This window comes from Grus americana, chromosome 12 (genome assembly GCF_028858705.1).
Source record: "Grus americana isolate bGruAme1 chromosome 12, bGruAme1.mat, whole genome shotgun sequence".
In the NCBI taxonomy this organism is placed as follows: domain Eukaryota; kingdom Metazoa; phylum Chordata; class Aves; order Gruiformes; family Gruidae; genus Grus; species Grus americana.
In genome coordinates, this window is record NC_072863.1 from 18,010,244 (window position 1) to 18,029,562 (window position 19,319).

The following is a 19,319-nucleotide window of genomic DNA, read 5'->3' on the forward strand; positions in this document are numbered from 1 at the left end:
CAAGATAAAGGCTCCAGCTATATCTAATAATCAATCTCTGCTTTGAGAAGTGCAAAATTAACACCTACTGGTCTGGCTTTCCAATACATTTTTTCATGTCAACTGTTCTGGAAAATACAAAGTGCACTCAGGTGGCTTCAGCTGAAATGAATTTTCACTGGGAGATCTACATGTAGATAGTTAAATAGCTCTCAGACCCTTTTTTGTTTGTTTCTTTCTTGCAAAATATGCATGTGCTTGTATAACTATCTACCTACCTACCTACCTGGTTTTGAAATATTTAAATATTTTTCCCACAGCAAAGCTTTGCAACTAAATAAATAACGTCTTTTGCAAAGCAGCACCGACAGGAGAGCCCACACTCCTATACTTCTTAAACATACACGCCCGCACACGTACACACGTTTAAGTGTTAGTTTGTGAAGAATACTGTTTCACTTTTGGTTTTGACCATATGGCCAAAACTTTCTGCACATTTTGCATGACATTTTACGGCTGTGGCATTTTTGGTACTATTTTAAACAAATCAGATCAACTCTACCGTTCATATCAAAGTGAGAAAAGTAAAGAGGGAAAAATTTATCCTTGTCTGCAGATGCAGGTTTCAAGAGCTTAACTGTTTGGTTGCGGGGGTGAATTTCACTGGGATAAGTTTCATTTATCATGGATTAAAAGAAGCTGCATAAATCCCTAAAAAGGCTTCACCATTGCTTTGATTCCTTGCCATGCATTCCTTGTATATTTTGATTCAATTTCACGTAGCAGCATGAAATTCATGCCAAAATTTTTCCGATAGTCCTGACTGATGGATTACTTCCTATCTGCACTGCTCAGCTTCAAGCACCTCTGTTTATGCTACCTTTGCCTTTATCCAGCTCTACCGTACGTGTTTGCAGACCTGATTATAACATCCTCCATATTTCTCTTTGGCTGCTAACTTCCTTTTTTTCATTTCCTCTTATTTACACTCACCGCAGCTGTCGTTTCCAGGCCAAACCCTTTTACTCAAGACAACGTCCTTCTAAATACCATTTTTCTCTCTTCCCACCCAAACCCTTCTTTCTCCTTCCCTCTGTGAGAGAAATCGCTCCGAGGAAGGACTCGCCCGGGCGGCCCATCAGGAGTGAGCGTGTAGGTCACCAGCCTGAAGGAGACCAGTTCTGCTTCCCCGAACTTTTTACAGGATGTCTCACTACATGTATCTCTATTTTCTCACCGTTGACACCCACGGATAGTTTTTCATCATTTGCTGTCAGTTTGCTCTCACTTCTGGGCTCTCTCTTTTGTTGACACTGACACTGTCAGCTCCTCGCAGCAGCTTAGCTTCTCTCTTAATGGCACACAGAGACACAATTCAGCTCCTGCGGTCTGACACCGGGGAACCCTTCCCCGCAGTGGGATTACAGCCGCCTCCCACGCTGGAGGAGCCTTTGTTTCTCATGCTCCTTATCCTGCATATTATAAAATTCAGAACGATACAGCTCAGCTGTAGCAGTCCACGCTCTAAACTTTACAAACGTTGCTCTCTCTGCACTCGTCGTTCCCCAGTGAAAAACCCAAATAAATGAGTTTTGCAGCCTAATGACCGCTGTTTTTCTGCCCTGGGGTGGGAAAGCAGCTGTGGCACATTTACAGATGCAGCTCAGAGGTCTGAGGCCACCAGTTCTCCAGCATCACGGCTCAGGTAGTCTGCTCGCCAACCTGCCTTTGCCGTCAATTATTTCCAGCGGATGAGGGACCCAGCGCAGGAACGTGAAGGCAAGGCACCACTCCAATGGTTTTCACTGCTTCGCTTCGCTTCACTTGCCACAAGATTTGCTATGTTCTCGCTTTCCAGCTCTCTTCTTGTTTCATAATTTCTTTTTTATGATTTTTTTTCTGCTTCGCAACTTCAAAGGCTGCATATGAGGAACATTGGGTCTACTAAATCGATAGGAAAAGTTGATTTCTATAGGGAGAGGTTTCACATCGTCTTTATTTAATAATAGAGGGAATAATATCCAGAATCACATAAGCCCGTTGACTATGAAAATCAATGGGACTTAGATTCCTAAGCCATTTAAGTCTGTTTAAACATGGTACCCACAGTTTATACAGGCTATGAAAGAAATACTTTGTTAAATGCCCAGAAGGAATTTACAAAGTATTTTGAGCAGGCTGGTACCTCTGAGAGGAGGAATCTTAGACTCTTCAATTAAAATATCTCAAAATAGACTACGAATTTGAATCTAAGCCAAACGCGTCTCCAGCGCTGGCATGGGAATAGATGTCCTCCAAACATACCACTGCAGTTAATTTGCACGGCCAGGAGGAGGGAGTGGGACCAGGTGGAGATCCAGCTAACAACAGGGCTGCTGCCATTTTGCCTCAATTCCTAACTTGTGCTTCTAGGTCCCGCGCTTGTCAGACGAGGTGGCACAAAAGTAAGGTTGCATAAATCTTAATAAATCTCTCATTAGTTTTGGCCTCATCTTTCCATTTTGGGCTCAGAAGTTCTGGATGCAGAAAGCCAGTGTGCTGCCAATGCAGAAAAGGTGGGAGGAAGATCTTGAAAAGCTTTAATTGAGACGGTAATTAAAAGCTACTTGAGAGCAGTGAGAGGTTGGAGCTAGTACGTTATGGTGTCTTTTGCTTCCAGTAACTACTGAGGTTCATAAAAGCATCTGGCCTGAAAACTGAGTGGAAGAGAGGATACATAGAAATGAAATTTCCAAAACTGAAGAAAGCCAAAGCCCTGCCTTGAGCAACACCAGCCACTGTGAATATATCACCCAAATACTCCGACTCTGCCCTCAATCCTGAGTCAATCTCAAAATTAAAATTTAAATTAAATTCTGGAAATTTAAAACTTCCTACGGATTTGTGCCCAGGAGACTGTCTCTCCAGGATCGTGACCTCTGACAACAGCACTGCTGCTCAGGGCAGCGCTCCTTCCTTGGGCCCCAGGGCTGGGCAGGAAGCGAGACCAGGAGAAGCGAAGGACGAGGAGCCGCTGCCAGAGGTTGCCAGTCGGGTGCGCGGGAGCCACAACTCCCTCCTCTGCCGGATCAGGGCTGCAAAACACATTCCTGCAAGGATCAGAACAAATGCTAACTCCACAGCTTTCACAGGAAAATGCAAATTCACTTCTGTGATTTAAGCTTTCCCTTAAGAGTTACACCGTTAAACTCAGAAACACAACTTCTGCAAGTGAGAGAAAGAAGGATGGGAAAATAGATACTCTGCAATTCGTGTTTATGGCAGGGCATCTTCTCTGGCAAATTCCTACGACTATACACAATTCAATAACCATAGCTTTTTTTAACCCATTGTAAGAGTGTAATTCTTTACTAAACTGTGGCAGAGAGTTAAAGCAAAACAACTATAGAAAAGTTTGATTTTTATCTTTCAATGATACATTTTTTTTCTCCTGGATATAAAAAAAAATTCTAGGCAGAAAAAGCAACAGAAGTAATTTGAGTCTTTTTACAGAAATGAGCACTAAGATTGTTATCACGACATGATTTTCTGCAACTAATTTTTCACAAGTATTTACACAATAGTTATTTCAACTGAGCAAAATGAATGTAATCTAACTAGCTGTCATGCTGCACTGAAAGCAAACACATACTGCTCTTAGACTTCCAACAGCTAATAAAAAAAAAAATTAGGCATCTTGCATTTTGCAGAACAAATGCGACAACTGCATTCCATGCAGCAATCCTTCTACTTGAACATTTGCATTGATCGGATACTTGCAAGAAAACTCTTTGGAGAGTGTTTGATTCTAGTCTGAGACTGTAAGCAGGCACTCTGCTTTAAATTTCTGTCAGCTAAGGGCATTGGTTACCGCTGCGATACATACTTGGATATGCATTATCAGACTGTGCCAGAAAAGCTTACAGGGATAAAGTTTAGGACTAATGTTTTTTCAAGCAAAATTCACTCAACTAAATAATGTATCTCAAGCCCGGGATGGATACAACCTGGATGTAAGAGGAGAGGCACTGGGTTTTCTTGCCTTCCAAAAAGGCTCTAAACAGAGATTTTAAAACATTTTCAATAGCTGAGCTTGCGATCTAGAAAGGCACAGAAAGGCTCCAGATGTAGAAGGGCTCAGGAAAGCTCTGCAAAGCCTCTTGCAAAACAACGACAACAAAAAAGGGGTGGGGGATGGGGATGTGTAGGAGGCCCTAGAAGGGGCCCCTGGAACGTTCTGTATTCAGAAAGGGCCCGTAATGGTGCTGGATCTAGAACAGCCTGCCGAGCTAGACAGGGCTGCAGAAGGGCTCTGGAGAAGTGCTAGGTAGGCTTTGAGAAAAAGCTCTAAAAGGCTTCCAAAGCACCCCAGGAAAAAGATCTAGTCAGTCTCTAGCCATGCTCCAGAAGCTATGCATGTCTTAGCATCCATAAAAGACCCCAAACCACACCACTCTCTACATCTAGAAAGGCCCCAGATCTACAAAGGCACCAGATGTCTTCAGAAAGGCTCTCAACATCTATAGCAAAGTCCCAAATCTCGGGACATTAGGCTCTCAGCAATTTCTAGATCTAGAAGGCAACAGGAATCTCTAGACTGTGCTAGATCTAGAAATGTCCTTTTAAAACACCTTCTTTCTTTATTCCTTCAAAGTAAATCCAAAAAGACTGAAGCAAATAGCATAAATTATAAATCCTTCTGGATGGGAACATACAAAAATCATTTCACAATGAAATTAGTTCCTTATGACTAGGATACTTATACCAAGTTTCAACTATTTGACCTCTCCCGATTCCCCAAATTTTTGGCATAACTTTCATAAGCCACCCAATGCATTTATTATGCTTCATGGTAGTAACAGCAAAAAACAGGTTGGGTATTTTTTTTTGGTCAGTATTGATATGGACACAGAAATATAACTCTGAACTGGCAAGAAAAATAGAAGAAAAAAGAAATACATATGGATGGAGGACCTAAAGGGTTTTACATCATATCATGACTTTCCCCAGTTCTCACCAGAGACAGCTACATGCTGTTCAGTTTCCCATTTTTGCTTTGAGCAGTTGATTGAATGGCTATTGAGTGATGTTCAGACATTTATGATTTTCCTTCAATGTGACCTACATTGCTAAACTTCATAAATTTATTCTCCAAGGCAGTGTATCATTTTGCATGCCATACCCATCCCAAAGGAATCTATCAGCAGGAGATGAGGCCCAGTTTGTAAAAGCTGAACGTCCTTCAGACATTTTTAGCTAATTTGTTTGTAAATGTGAGTGTTATTGTCGGAGTAACATACTGCATAAAATGGCACTCTCTATCATTCTGTTTGCGTCTCTCTGTGGCCTAAACTTCATAAAGCACAGCTATAACCGTAACCTCTGCATGGCACGCTACAAATGGAAACAACCAATTTCTGTCTTGACATTTGCATTTTTTTTCCCCCTCCACTGACACAGTGTCTTTTCATCATTTTTTTTTTCCTTAGCTGAAACAAGGGTAGAAAAGATGCTGAAGCAAACACAGCGTCAGGAAGAGGGGAAATCAGGCATTCTCAGCTGTCATTGCCCAGGCTGCAGCTCCTGCCACGTTACCATCTGTGGTTGTCACAGCCTACTTTCCTTTGACTTCAGCAGCTCGTAAGCGTAACTCAGGGCAAACTTAGTCCTAATAATAATACTGGAGATATCACTAATATCTCCAAAGCAACACCTCCTGGTACTAAAACCTCTTCAGTCTTTGTTTATAACCTACTTTGAGACTTGAGACATACCCATGCAGCAAGGGAACACCACCCTCTAGAGTTCCCTCACATTGACACGCTTCAAAGTCCTGCCCTTTCTAAGCTGTTATTATTACAGTGTTGTTTTGGCAGGATCTGCAGACTTTCAGGTTCCCCTTAGCACTTGGAGCAATTTGTAGGCCAGAAGTATCACTGTGCTGGCTTTTCTGACCGCCCTTCTGCAATTCTTTCATAAAACCATACCCACGCTTTCTTTTACAGCTTTGAAATGCAGCAGTTTGCAGCTATGTAAAATTTCAACGACCTGACAATAGAATTAAATGCCTACATCATTTCTTCCACTTACACTGGTTTTAGGCCTTTATTTCTGTAAGCTTTCTCCTGATCTGTGCTGTTGTGAAGACAGACCAGGAGTCCAAAGACCAGTCCTCACTCGTCTAAGACGCAGGACAATCTTCCTTTGACCTAGTCAATGCAACAATTCCTATCCCAGCAGTGTGCGACATGCCTGCGGGAAGGACACCACCATCTCTGGTGGCTGCTGGCCTCAAACTTGCCCTGTACTCGAACTCCAGACTTGTGCCCGCACATTTGGTCTCCCTCCTCCTTATGCTGTGCAACATGCCCAAATTAGACTACCCGGAGCAATATGAAAGGCTTGGAATAGAGGCAGTAATGACAGCTCCACCTAACGCTCAAGTATTATTGTTATTCACGTTATAACACACAAGACCTGTTGCATCTGTGGGAGGTTCATGTAGGAGTTGCCTCCATCAAAGCAGTTATTTCTTAAATCACAGGCAGGCCTTGTTATTAGCGGATATGGATGAACAACTGGATTAAAAGAAAAGGAGAGGCATTGTCTGCTTGGCCTGTCTCTGCCTGCTCCCACCAACGTCTACATTCCCTTCTTGGGGCTTGGACTCCAGGACGTCAAGAACCAGCTTTCACTATCCAATTACTTATGGTAGCTCTGCAGTATACGCAGAAACCACATACACATGTAGGTATATAGACATAGTATTATATGCATATATAAGTATATATTATGTGTGTATATATTCTTCACGCATACATTTTGTCCACTCTCTCTCCTCAACAGATGAAAGAAGTCAGATGTAGTCACTGATACATCTCAACCCGTTGGAGACTCCCACCACCCGGCAAAGCTGCACTAAGGATTTCCAGCAGCGTAATTCAGCACCGCAGACACAAGGCCTCTGCCACAAATAACTTATCGGCTCGGCTCCGTCGTACTGAAACCATATTTAAATGAGAGAGGTATCAAAGGCTACTTGTGCATAAAGAATAAAAAGTGAAGCAACCAGATAAGTTGGTTGCTTGGGAAAGACTGAGAGTCATGAGCAGAGGTCTGTCGGGTCTCCTTCACTCCACCAGCAAGTGTCTAACGCTCCCTGCCTCAACAATCAAAGACAAGGACGCAATCGCTGCAAGAGTTGATTAAAATGTACATAGTCTTTTACTCAGTAGTAATGCATTATTTATGGTGGATAACTGAAATAAATTGCTGTTTTGCAGGTGACCAATGCAAAAAGAGCACTTGGGCTTTAAGGAAGAAATTACAGTGTGACTTCATCACATGCTATCTTGCTTCTATGACTAATATTTCAAATTCAGTGATAGAATAATTTGATTAGAATATAAATTAGCTGTGATGAAACCATCCTGCTTTCTGTTTGATATTCTAAAAAAATCACATTATACACCTACAAGTTTGATTCATGAGCTCTCACAGACTTTTTTCCACCTGAGGTTCTAAATCTGATGAGCCTCTTTTCTGTCAGTTCCTGTGAAAGAAAGGCTGCTTAACCTCTCCTCTAACCCTGGGAAAAGATTACTGTATCTTCTACCCAAAGATCCTTTTTTAAAAAGGCCTTCAGCTTGCTTTTGCTTCAAAGCATGGATACTAGCAACTGCTTGTTCCTGCATATGCTATTATGGCCGGAATTATTTTGTGTAGGCTTATGGTTTCCAAAGACCACCGCTTAATTAATTGAGGGGAGGTTCATTTTTGAAAAGGTTTGACAAAGCTCTCGGTAAAGGCTCTGTCCGCCACCTGTTTTGGTCTGTTTTTCAGAAGCGCGCACATTCTTTTAGGCTGCAGTTGCTCCTCGCCACACGCTCGCCACTCGCTACCCTTTCAATTAAGCTGGGAACAGCACTCGGCGAGAAGCCCCCGTGCCGCTGAAGTCAGGGGCAAAGCAGTCGCTGGTTTTGCTGGGGCCACGACTTCCATTCTAGTTAGCTTCTCCGGTACTCCGGCAAAGCCAGAGAAGAAAGAACGTGAAATTAAGCGGCAGAGTAAAAAGAATCAAAGAATAAGACAACTTTATGCTGGAAAAAAAAAAAAACAAAACAGCTTTTCTGGGCTCCTTCGTGCAGCAAAAATTAGAAAAAAATAATAATAAAGGTCTTTTCTAAAAAGAAAAAAAGATCTGAAAGTCATCTGTAAGGGAAGACCACAAATAAAAATTAAAGGGCCTATAAATCGTCATTTCTGCTTTGTGTGCTTTTTGTTCAACAATTTCATGAATACACATAAAACACGTTTCTGCAAAGCACTGAAAAACGCAGTTTGGAGATTTGGAATATTTATGAAACATTAATTACACATAACTGGAACAGCGTATCAAAAGCCTCACACAGGCAGAGGACTAAAAGTAAATCAAGAGCAGGGGCAGTTTTGCAATACTTTGCTACAACGAAAACAAAGTTGGTGCTTTTCGATGGCATGCAGCTCTCCAACGCAACTGGAATATTATGCATCTAGCGGTAAAAAAAGCCAATGCGAAGTGTCTGCCTCTGACCTGCAATACTAATTAATTAATTGGCTCCATCTAATCTTGCAGTTGCTTTGTGATATCCTACTCTCAACCTGGCTTAAAAGCACTTCAGCCTAGAATCAATTTGGGTTTTGTGCTGGCAGCTCGCCCCCCCTTTATCTCACCCGTTCATCAGCTCATATGTTTGCCTTTCACATTTTCCTTTCCTGCCTCCAAACATACCCAGTGAAAGTTCTGCTCAGGCTGTGCTTGCTCCGACGAGCAGCCCCTCATCGCTGCTTTCAAGTGAGGTCACCACGTCCTGGGAGCTTTTTGTTCTGCTCAGAAGGTTTCCACAACGCCACTGAAGCATATTGTGCCGGTGCTGGTGGGGAGCGCCTGCAGCGCTTGCGACTGTGTTTTTTGAGATATATGCTACCTTTTCAACTAATTCTGCTCATCTTCGCTCCTGCTTCGCAGCACTCTGTCTCTCACTTCACTATTTCAAGTAGGTCATCAACAGCTTTACTTACGGCTCTCTCGCCTCTCCTCCATCGTTCAAAGCAGGCTGTCCGGGACACGGCACTCTTGCCACGCGTGGGTCTCCTTTAAAACCTGTTCTAGAAATCTGCCTTTTAATTTGCCCTATACAAGCAAATTGCCTACGTAAGTAACGCTGTCACATTTTTATAAGGGAGCAAAATGTTTTGCAGCGTCACTGAAGTTTATGTGAAGCAACACAATATAGATGGTTCCCTCACGTGGAGAACTGCTGAACAAAGGCTGATGAAGTGCAAATGTCAAGAAGAAGTCTTCAAACCAGACCTTTCATTTTGGAACACAGCAGTGACAGTTATTAACACCATCCATCAGGCCAGAGCTATTGCTTTGGCACAGACTCGTGCCCTGTGGGACTAACATCAGCGCGAGAACAAGGCCATGGTTACAGGTGACGAGAAAGCTCTTGGGATTCATTTTCTGTTGCCTTGCAAATGTTCGGTGCCTATATTCGCAGGGACTGTGCTTGAGATTGGTTTAAACAGTTCCCAAATACTGACTGCTACCACTCGCACAGATATAAATGACTTGAGGTTCAGAGTGGTGGAAATTCAGCCCACATATTTCTCATGGGAGGAAAGATACGGGATGAAATTGCAAGATGGTAGAAATATCTGCTAATTCTCTCCTCAGCTTTCACCACGGCAATGGAGGCAGAAGAGAAGCGAAGCTTATCACTCAAGCTGAGCTGAAGTGTTTTTGCTTTCACACAAAACCTCCCACAACGTCAATATAACTTCTATGAACACTGGATCTAATGAAGTCTGGTTTCCTAAGGACTTCCGTCTCATGGCTGACTGACTTGGAAGTTTAATAAGATCCAAGCACCAAATGAAGCTTTTCCTGTGAATGGAGTGTTTATTAGATCCCAAGTGGAATCTCTGGAGTTTAATAAAAGAAAGTTCATGCTGCAATATTTCCTTTTGAAAGGGCACTTTAGGTCTCTCTCCTCCAACTGGATAAATATTTTTATGGAGCGTGTAGGAATTTAATTGCTGCGAAGGCTGGTGTTCCTCTACAAATTTGTTTGAAATTGGCCCAAGATTTTGATTTACTGTGAGGAAAAGAATACTGACAGACAGACAGACATACCTACACAATGTGCTCTCATTTGCTACCAATTACCAGGCTAAAAAATTTCTGTATACCCTAGGGATGCTGCAAACACTACGAAAGTGTGCACATTTGAGAAAAAGAGCAACCTAGAGATGTCTCTGATCTAGACCAGGATCAAGCCCAAATTCTTCAGGCAGTGAAACAGAATGACAATCGCCTCTCTTTTTCTTCTTTCACCCTCCATCCCCGTCTCCTGCCTTAGCACTCCTGTTGCGGCTTGTGGCCAGGAGGCCCTGCCACAGGTCCTGCTGCGGGTTGGTCCCCCCAGCCAGCCCATCGCTGGTGCGAGTTTGGAGAGAAGTTAGCAGTGCAGTGATTTGAGAAGTCAGGAGGAGTATTTCAGACCAAAGCTCATGTCCCTGATTCAGAGTACCTACAACAGTCTTCCTAACCAAAGGTTATGGGGAAGGTAGGAGATGTAGCAGGTAATTCTGTTCTCTTCAGCTGGGCTTCAAGTTGACAGAAGAAGATATTCAGTAGACTGTACGGCTGGGAGATCAGTTAGCGCAATCCAAGGCGTCTCCAAGTATGAGGTTGTCGTGGTTTTACCCCAGCCGGCAGCTAAGCACCACGCAGCCGCTCACTCGTTCCCCCCCGCATCGGGATGGGGGACAGAATTGGAAAAGTTAAAGTGAGAAAACTCGTGGGTTGAGATAAAGACATTTTAATAGGTAAAGCAAAAGCTGCGCTCACAAGCAAAGCAAAGCAAGGAATTCATTCACCACTTCCCATGGGCAGGCAGGTGTTCAGCCATCTCCAGGAAAGCAGGGATCCATCACGCGTAACGGTTACTTGGGAAGACAAACGCCATCGCTCCGAATGCCGCCGCCCCCCCCTCCTCTCTTCCCCCAAGCTCCTTATAAACTGAGCATGACGTCATATGGTATGGAATATCCCTTTGGTCAGTTTGGGTCACCTGTCCTGTCTGTGTCTCCTCCCAACTTCTTGTGCACCCCCAGCCATCCCGCTGGCAGGGCAGTGCGAGAAGCAGAAAAGGCCTTGGCCCTGTGTAAACACTGCTCAACAATAAGTCCATAGAACAAAAACATCTCTATGTTATCAACACTGTCTCCAGCACAAATCCAAAACATATCCCCACACTAGCTACTATGAAGAAAATCAACCCTCTCAGCTAAAACCAGGACAGAGGTTCAACATGGGTTTATAATTCATTTAATTAACCTACAACAAAACAGCTTCCAAAGAAGAAATGAAGACTGGGAGCCAGCCCTGGAAGAAGCCAAGGACCAAGCAGCAAGGGCACTCATCTAAAATGTCCAGCACTGAGATTCTGGGTGCTGTAGATTAGTGAAGTCAATACAAATCACAGAACAAATGAAGACCAACACCACCTTTTGATATTCTTGAAAAATGTTTTGCCTTTAAAATTTAGCTCTTGTTCATGTTCTAGTGTTCAGGGTTTCAGAGGCAGCAGTTTCAAAAATTATGACCAGCTCTATCAGAATGAAAGATACTGGAATAACTGAATTTAATGTAGGTGTCTGCTAAAATCCTGGCACCAGTGGTGAGTGTTGAGTATATACACACATATGTTAATAAACCTACCTCTGAGGAGCCATTTTCTTTAGATTTGCTCCTCATTGACTAATTGAAAAACACTAAAATCATCTGTGCTGAGAAGAAAAGTCATCCAAGCTTTGTACATGCTGAAATAGTACCGAGAACACCGGCATGCCACATAAACACCTCAACCAAATGTCCTTTTCCTTCTCAATTCAGATTAACATCCTTACAGTGAAGTATGGGATCGAAGTAATTAGTCAGAGCTTGGTGGTTTATTTGCCACAACATATCATCTTTTCAACCCCAGCTGTCCTTCCCTCCCCCTGTTATGAATGCAGAATACTATGCTTAAGAATGAGAAGGTGGTGAATAACAAACACAGAATGATTAATAAGAAGTGTTTCCATCAAAACTGATATTGGAATAAATGATTAAACCCTTTCATAATCAACTCATTCATTAAAGTGAATGCCTTAAAGTGAAAGCTTGTAATTTATGGCAGTTTTCGCAATGGGCAGTTATCCTACGTGTTTACTTCAAGAGTACATTTTTGTACTCTGGTAAATCAAGAAATATTGATTTTTGAGCAAGCTGTTGATTTTATTGTCAGAACAAATTTAGCTTTGAGAATTGATTTTATTAACCTATTTCATAAGTCCCTCTAAACACACAATTTGTGAGCAACCCACATTCTCTTGATGTAAATGCCATTTGTAATTTAGCCAAAAAACAATTTAAGAGGAGATGGGCCAAATTCATTTTTCATTTACGTTTATGCCATTCTGGAATAAACTCGGCAGTCTTGCAAGGATATACAGTTGTTTCTGACTAAGTGAAAATATAATTCCCTTATTTTCGTTGATATAATTTCAGATTAACATGCTTGACTTCAAGGGGATGTGATTATGTCATACAGTTTTCTGGTTATCAGCAACAATTATGGAAGAAGACTATCAAACAAATTTGATACAGTTACTTTTCAGAACGTGCATTCTCGGCATTTATTTCGTGTCTGTTTTACTGCGTATGTGAAAAACCATAAAAGTAGGGATTTTGTGAAAAATTTCAGTAAGTAGATTCACTTAAACCCCCACAAACCAAATCCTCTAAACAAGAAATGCTTCTAAAAGCTGTATGTACATCTATCTGTACTGCAGGCTGTCAACAGTGTGACTTCACCTATCAGTGACAGAAAATGATACAGCAAGTATTATTAGACTTAGAAAATGAGACTGGTCACTGTTTAGGGACACTTTGATACGTTTAATTATTTAATAATAATAATTAAAAAATCATTTATTATGTTGTTTAGAATATTTACTGGCATGCATTCACAATTTATCTGAAGATTATCTCAATCTATGTGGTAAGAACATATCTTGATTTCCCAGAATGCTGAAATATTTGCAAAATTTTGAGAAATGTGCAGCAATAGTTTCCTGTAGGTGCTGCAGCATGGAAGCACCTGGATTGTTCATGGGGGAAAAAAAAAAAAAAAAGTTTATTTCTCCTTCTATGAAAAGAAGTCCCTACTCCAGCTGAATGCTGACGTCCAGAGAGCAATATCAAGAAGAATTTGCTCTGTGACATGCTTTTTCTTAGCTATGATTTTGCAGAAGCCCTTTCTCCATGGCATTGGAACTACATTGTAGAGTAAGGTAAACTAAACCTGTTTCTGGCAAGTAGCCAACCCACCAAACCCCAGGATTTTAGGGCTATTTAAATCTACTTACAAATTTGGTATATTTGATTTCAGCCCCAAAAGTTTACTTTTTAAATTTCATTTTAATATAAGAAATAATAATAATAATTATTAAAAATATTTCTGCATTTTCCAGACCTCCTGCGGCAACTTATTTTACTAAGGTGTATTTGCATTTTTTGAAAAGGAATTGAAAACCATCAAAACCTCGCCATTTCAGATCTAGTGAGACATTTTGTTACCGAGCAAAACGAGCAAAAATTTGAACACAAATACACGGCCGCACATTCTATGGCCAGTAAAGCAATTATTCGTACAGCCTGAGATGCCGAGCACAAGGCGAAGGCAGGGAGCAGACGCTGCACCTGGCACCGTTCCCCGCACCTCAGAGATCTCCAATCTGGTTATTGCTGCCCCAAGCAGTTCTTACATGTATCCAAGAAGCAAGCAAATGTGCTCCAGGCAGCTTTAAGTTCCATGAAGCATCGCTCCTGCCAGCTGGTATGTAGCAACGGAGCGGAGAGTCAGTGCCTCCAGCTGGGGAGCACCGCTTGCCGTGGTGGGTTCCTGCTCATCACCTGCAGCACGGGCTGCCCTGACAGAAGAGGTGCCAGAGCAGAAGCCAAGGTGCCCAGAAGCCGTACGATCTTAAGACAATTATTAGGCTAGTTTAAGCTTGGGTTTAGCGCGACTAAGCCAGCTGATCCTGTTCTGCTTTACACGGAATAATTACGTGTCTACTGGACCAGAGAGAAGCCAAAGGGCTGTCTATCCCAGAACTGGGCACAGGGAAGCTGAGGTTCCCCTCCCCACATTTGCCAATACTGAGGGTGCAGTGACACGTGAAGTGGAACACGGACACATTTTTCTGTTTTGACACTAGTAATAAAATCCCCAAGTGCTTCCGTGACAGCAGCATTAGATTCCATAGTTGTCCCTGTGAAATTTGGTAAGAGCTACCCAAAACACTGACTTCACATTCTTCATGTATGTGAATACAAGATCATAGCCACCTGCTATTACTCAAAGTCTACTTAGAAATGAGGGACAAGCTCTTACTGTTGTTACACAGTGTATTTTAACAGTGATTTTCCAGTTGTGAAGGACTCAGAAAAGGGCAGGGAGAAAATGAAATGCAAAATTAACTGGATCCTGCTTATTAGCTTACACAGTCCATAATGTAACTTTAGCATGTTACTTGAATGCCTCAAGAATTTTTCAAGTCAAGAATACCATTTATGTTTCTTCATGTTTAACTATATATCTTTTTTTAGCACAAACCGGAGATGTGATAAGTGTCTTTTAGTCCAATTTCTTTTACACTGCACTTCAAATAAGAACTGAAAAGCACTTTGAGAAATGCACTGAAATGCAGTAGCTTCACTACAGTACCGCTGTTGTGTAATTACTTACTGTAATGCTCCTCCATGATTTAGAACAGTCTTAGATGTAAACAGAATATATATTTTTTCCATTTAGTAGTTCAAGTAAATCAATCTGAATGCTGGACTAAAGGAAAACACTCTAAACTTCTGATAAATTCCTTAGAAGATATCTTTCTAAAGGATTATGTATTCTTTATATAAGACCCTCTACACATTCATACACTACGTTCTGGAAAAAAAAAAATCAAGTGTATAGTTTTGCATTTATATGGTACACCTTAAAATAATCATGTGAGTGGAAGATCCACTCCATCCTGTGCAGACCAGAATTATCTGAGCCATCCAGCATATTCTGATACATAATCCTTGTACAAGAAACTAAGTTATCTGTCTCCACAACGTGTAGAAAAGTGACAACACATGAAAACCAGGTGTCTACCTGAGTGATGTCCATTCCAGAGTCACAGCTCAATGGCTGGGTTGATGTGAGGCCGTTCGAACCTATTATTGTTGTGATCACACCGTTCTCATCAATTTTCCGAATCATGGTACCGTCAACGAAGTAAATAAATCCGTGCTTATCCACAGTGATACCTGGATGAAGGGAAAGGGTAAAAAAGAGTGTTAGTACTGACGTTATCTAGATTAAAAAGTATGAGCTTAAAATGTTTCATCTCCTCTTAGACTCTGCAAATCTGCTGATTAAAAGAAAGTATGACTTTTTTTTCCCCCTACCCATTACTTGAGGCTTATACAAACTGTATATGGAAAGATCATACCCATATATCAGACTTTCTTTGACTTACAGAGAAAGAGGGAAGATACCAGGAAGAAACAGAACAAACCAGCAGAGGCTTTGCTGGTAATGTAATTCTATACACATAGAATTCTATATACGTAGAACTAGGCTCTTGAGTAACTTTGCTTCATGTCCATCACAAAGTGGGACAAGACTAGCTTTTCTAAAAAACTTATCTTACAGTTGATTTTACTTCATTTTCACTTTCTTAACTCTCATGCAGAGGCAAGTTTTTTTTTATTACTGTACTGTCCGAATTATCAGAGTGTCTGAGCAAGGAAGAAGCACCCATAGAAAGTGAGAGAGACTTTTGTCGTGACATGGGCTATACGTATACTCAGCAGGCAGAAGGAACACCCGCGCTGCAGAACGTATTGCAGCACAGTGATGCCCAAGACGATGGTCAGGTACTGGAACCAGCCTCATGACAACGGTGGCCTTCAGGAGGAGCTAGAGGAGCTCTCGCACCACAGGAGAGATGGACCCTGAGACCAATGTGAGGGCTATGCAAAGGAGAGGTCACGGTCTTCTGTATTTCAGTGGGGAAACTGAGGAACGGAGGGCTTGCTGTCTCCCACCAGCAGTGTGTGGTACAGCCGTGTCACCACTCATGCCCAGCCCTGGTCTGTCCCAGTCGAACACTTTCTCCCCAGTTCTTCCTGCATTCAGTTTGTTAGACTTTTCTATATTGCACAAACAGTAAAAGTAAGATCTCTTTTTTCCCTGAAATGTTGAAAATATAGCTAGAAAAGCACTTCTATTCATGTTAGATTTGTGAAATCCTTTCTACCAAAACTGCTCGATTTCTTGCTTTAAACTACTTCATAATTTCCCATTTAAAGTTGCATAACTTTGCAATTATAGCAGCTGCTGCGCACAGCCAAGCTATTTTAATAACGAATTTATGTTCTACTAGACAGAAATGAAAGGCAGAGGACTTGAACAGATGGTTTGGACAGTGGCTTATATGGCTCTTGATTTTTGTCCCTTGCATTTAGCACAACCGAAGGCTGTAGGTACTCTGAGTTTACAAAACACTTGTCTGCACGCCAGTTTAGGATCTTGCACAGCAATTCCACACGCCACTAAAAAAGAAAAAAAAAAAAAAAGCCCAAACTGAATTGCCTCACCTCCCAGCCCCATTTCCTCGTACTTAATTTAATTTCTGTAAATATATAGGAGCAGTTGTAGCTGGGGGCAAGGGAGAGAAAGCAGGACCGGGCGGCCCTGATGGGGCACATGCATCTCCCACGGGGCTGTGAGAAGGGGGGACGCTCTCCCCCGGCCCCTAGGTAAATCTGTACCTGGCAGCTGGAAACGTCTGGGGACTGAGTTTGAGTTACGTACACATTTGAGCGTAACACGTTTTCTCGGAGTGTTAACCCCCAGCGGCAGGGTCCCGAGAAGAACTGCCCATGACCACTTCTTTTCTGACAGAAAGCAGGAATAATGCCCACACCAGGTTTCCGATCGTGGCCAGGAGGTTAGCGAGGGCTCGACTCTCCCCTCTGCTGGAGCAGGCTGACTGCTGCTGCTGGAGGGTCTCCACCCCTTGCTCCAGCCAAGAGGGAGGTGGCGAAGGCCTCGCGGGGGAGAGGCTTTTGGGTACACCCTGCCATCGTGTCCCCCACACCCAGTTCCCATCCAGAGGTGCCTCTTTGCTGCAGGTGACGTTTAGGCACCTTGCAAAGGTCTGAGGGACCCATCACAAAAAAAATCCGAAGGTCTCAGCAGTTAACTTTGGTGTCTAGCGCTCCTACCATGTCCAGCCAAATTCTAAAAGTGTCCAATGCTGGGGAATCCACCACTTCCCTGGGGAGATTATTCCAATCGCTGATTGCTCTCCTTGTGAAAAAATTTCCTCTTGTGTGCAGTCGGAATCTCCCCAGGAGTAACTTGTACCCATTAACCCTCATCTTTTCCACGTGACTCCTTGTAAAAAGGGAGTCTCCATCTTCTTTGTAGCCACCCCTTAAATACTGGAACACGGTGATGAGATCTCCCCTAAGCCTTCTTTTCTCAAGGCTGAACAAACCCAGTTCTTTCAGCCTTTCCTCATACAACAGGCTTCTCAGTCCTTTGGGTCATCCTGGTGGCCCTTCTCTGGACCCTCTCCAGCCTGGCCACATCTTTTTTTGTATGGTGGGGACCAAAACCGAACACCGTATTCCAGGTGTGGCATTGTGGAGCAATATTAGATGGGATTTAATTTGCTTTCCAGTGTGGCTCAAATGAGAAACGTGGTGTGGGTGGGAAGGACAGCACGCGAGCTGTGTCTTAGGCTGCCTTTGCAGAGGGGGGTGCTGCGCGGTGAGCAAGGAGCTATGCTCCTCACCTGGATCGGATCCACGCCACAGATAACACAAGGCCAGGATCTATCACTAGGGCAAGCGCATCTTCTGTTTTACGCAATTTCCCTGTGAACAGATGGCTGTGTTGGCCGCGAACCATCCATTATATAAAAATCAAAAATTATGCTGTAATGAACTAAAGCTCCTCAGCTGTGTTGCTGAATGGATTTCAAACACTGACTGTATAAGAAAACCAAGGATCCTTTAATGTTAACAGTGTCCATTTTTCCCTCCACCCATTGCAGAAAGGCAATCTATCTGCAAGGGAAGGACATGTGCCAGTGCGATGGCATAAACAAGCCCATGTCTTCAGTAGTTGTACTAAAGAGAATAAATTCCTGGTACTTCCTAACAAGCCATTTTCTTCAAGCACCAGTGTATCTACGTTCAACAATGAACTACTGCTTCCAGTGCTTACACCTGTATACTAAACCAACATGACTTTACCCATTTGAAAAAATTACTTATGCAGTTGAGTCTCATTGACAAATACCCTAAATAAGGCATCCATTGGAAAACAAAATATCGATTTGTGGCTAAACTGTCCCAATTTATTCATTATTAGTTGGATTCATTAATGCTCCTGTCACATCTTGCCTGATGCTTCACATAATCTGTACTCCAAGAGCTTATTTTTAATCCTTTTCTGACGTACAGCGTAATGCAGAATCAAATCACACGCAGCACTTCAATTGTGCTTTAATCACCGAGGAACTTGGAGAGGAAACATGCACACGCTGACTGTAAGCAATCACATGGAGTGCAAGTAGGAACACTGCTCGCTCCGTGAGTGAGTAAAAAAAGTCAGGTTTAAGTATCTTTTCTTTGCACAGAGAATGAGATGTAGTTTGTAGTAGGCTCTCTGTCTGATTCTGCTTTTTCAAGGAACCGCAGCACCAAACTGTACGTTCAGCTAACGCTGGTTTTGGGCACAAATGTGACCTATTGTGCAAGTGACAGACTTGCCTTGCTTGGATATGAGATTCCTCATTAAACACTGATGTCTGAGTAAGGACAAAATAAACTTGTGCAAGGATTTAGTCTTGTTCCTTGACTCAGGGCTGAGCACAGTCTGTTTTTCTGAGTAACACGCTCGTACTGAAGGACTGGTTTTAGTCATGTTTAGTCATTGGGACTGTCTTACGTAGGACTAGATTTTGTACCCAAATGTAAAGCAGTAGCTCTTACGAACATCCATCTCCAGCAGATTTACGTGCAGACATCTTGGAACAATATTTATAACACTTAGAAGTGTTTTAATCAGTACCATTTAAATTCTGTTAACTAACATTAAAGATGAACTGCTGCTAGTGCAATCACACAGGGCTCCTAAGTATCATCACTGGAAAGACTCTGCTGAAAAAGTTTTGCTCTTTATAACTGAATCTGCACAAAATAG

General features: G+C 42.4%; 1 protein-coding gene across 7 annotated transcripts in view; it reads right to left on the reverse strand.

Moving 5' to 3' along the window:
- Nucleotides 1-19,319, reverse strand: part of TENM1 (teneurin transmembrane protein 1) — a 736,058-nt gene that overhangs the window by 34,012 nt on the left and 682,727 nt on the right. For all 7 annotated transcript variants that reach the window (XM_054839650.1, XM_054839648.1, XM_054839649.1 and 4 more), the window contains one exon: nt 15,210-15,364. In XM_054839650.1, coding sequence (XP_054695625.1) covers nt 15,210-15,364 — 155 coding nt within the window. The remainder of the gene's footprint in view (nt 1-15,209; nt 15,365-19,319) is intronic.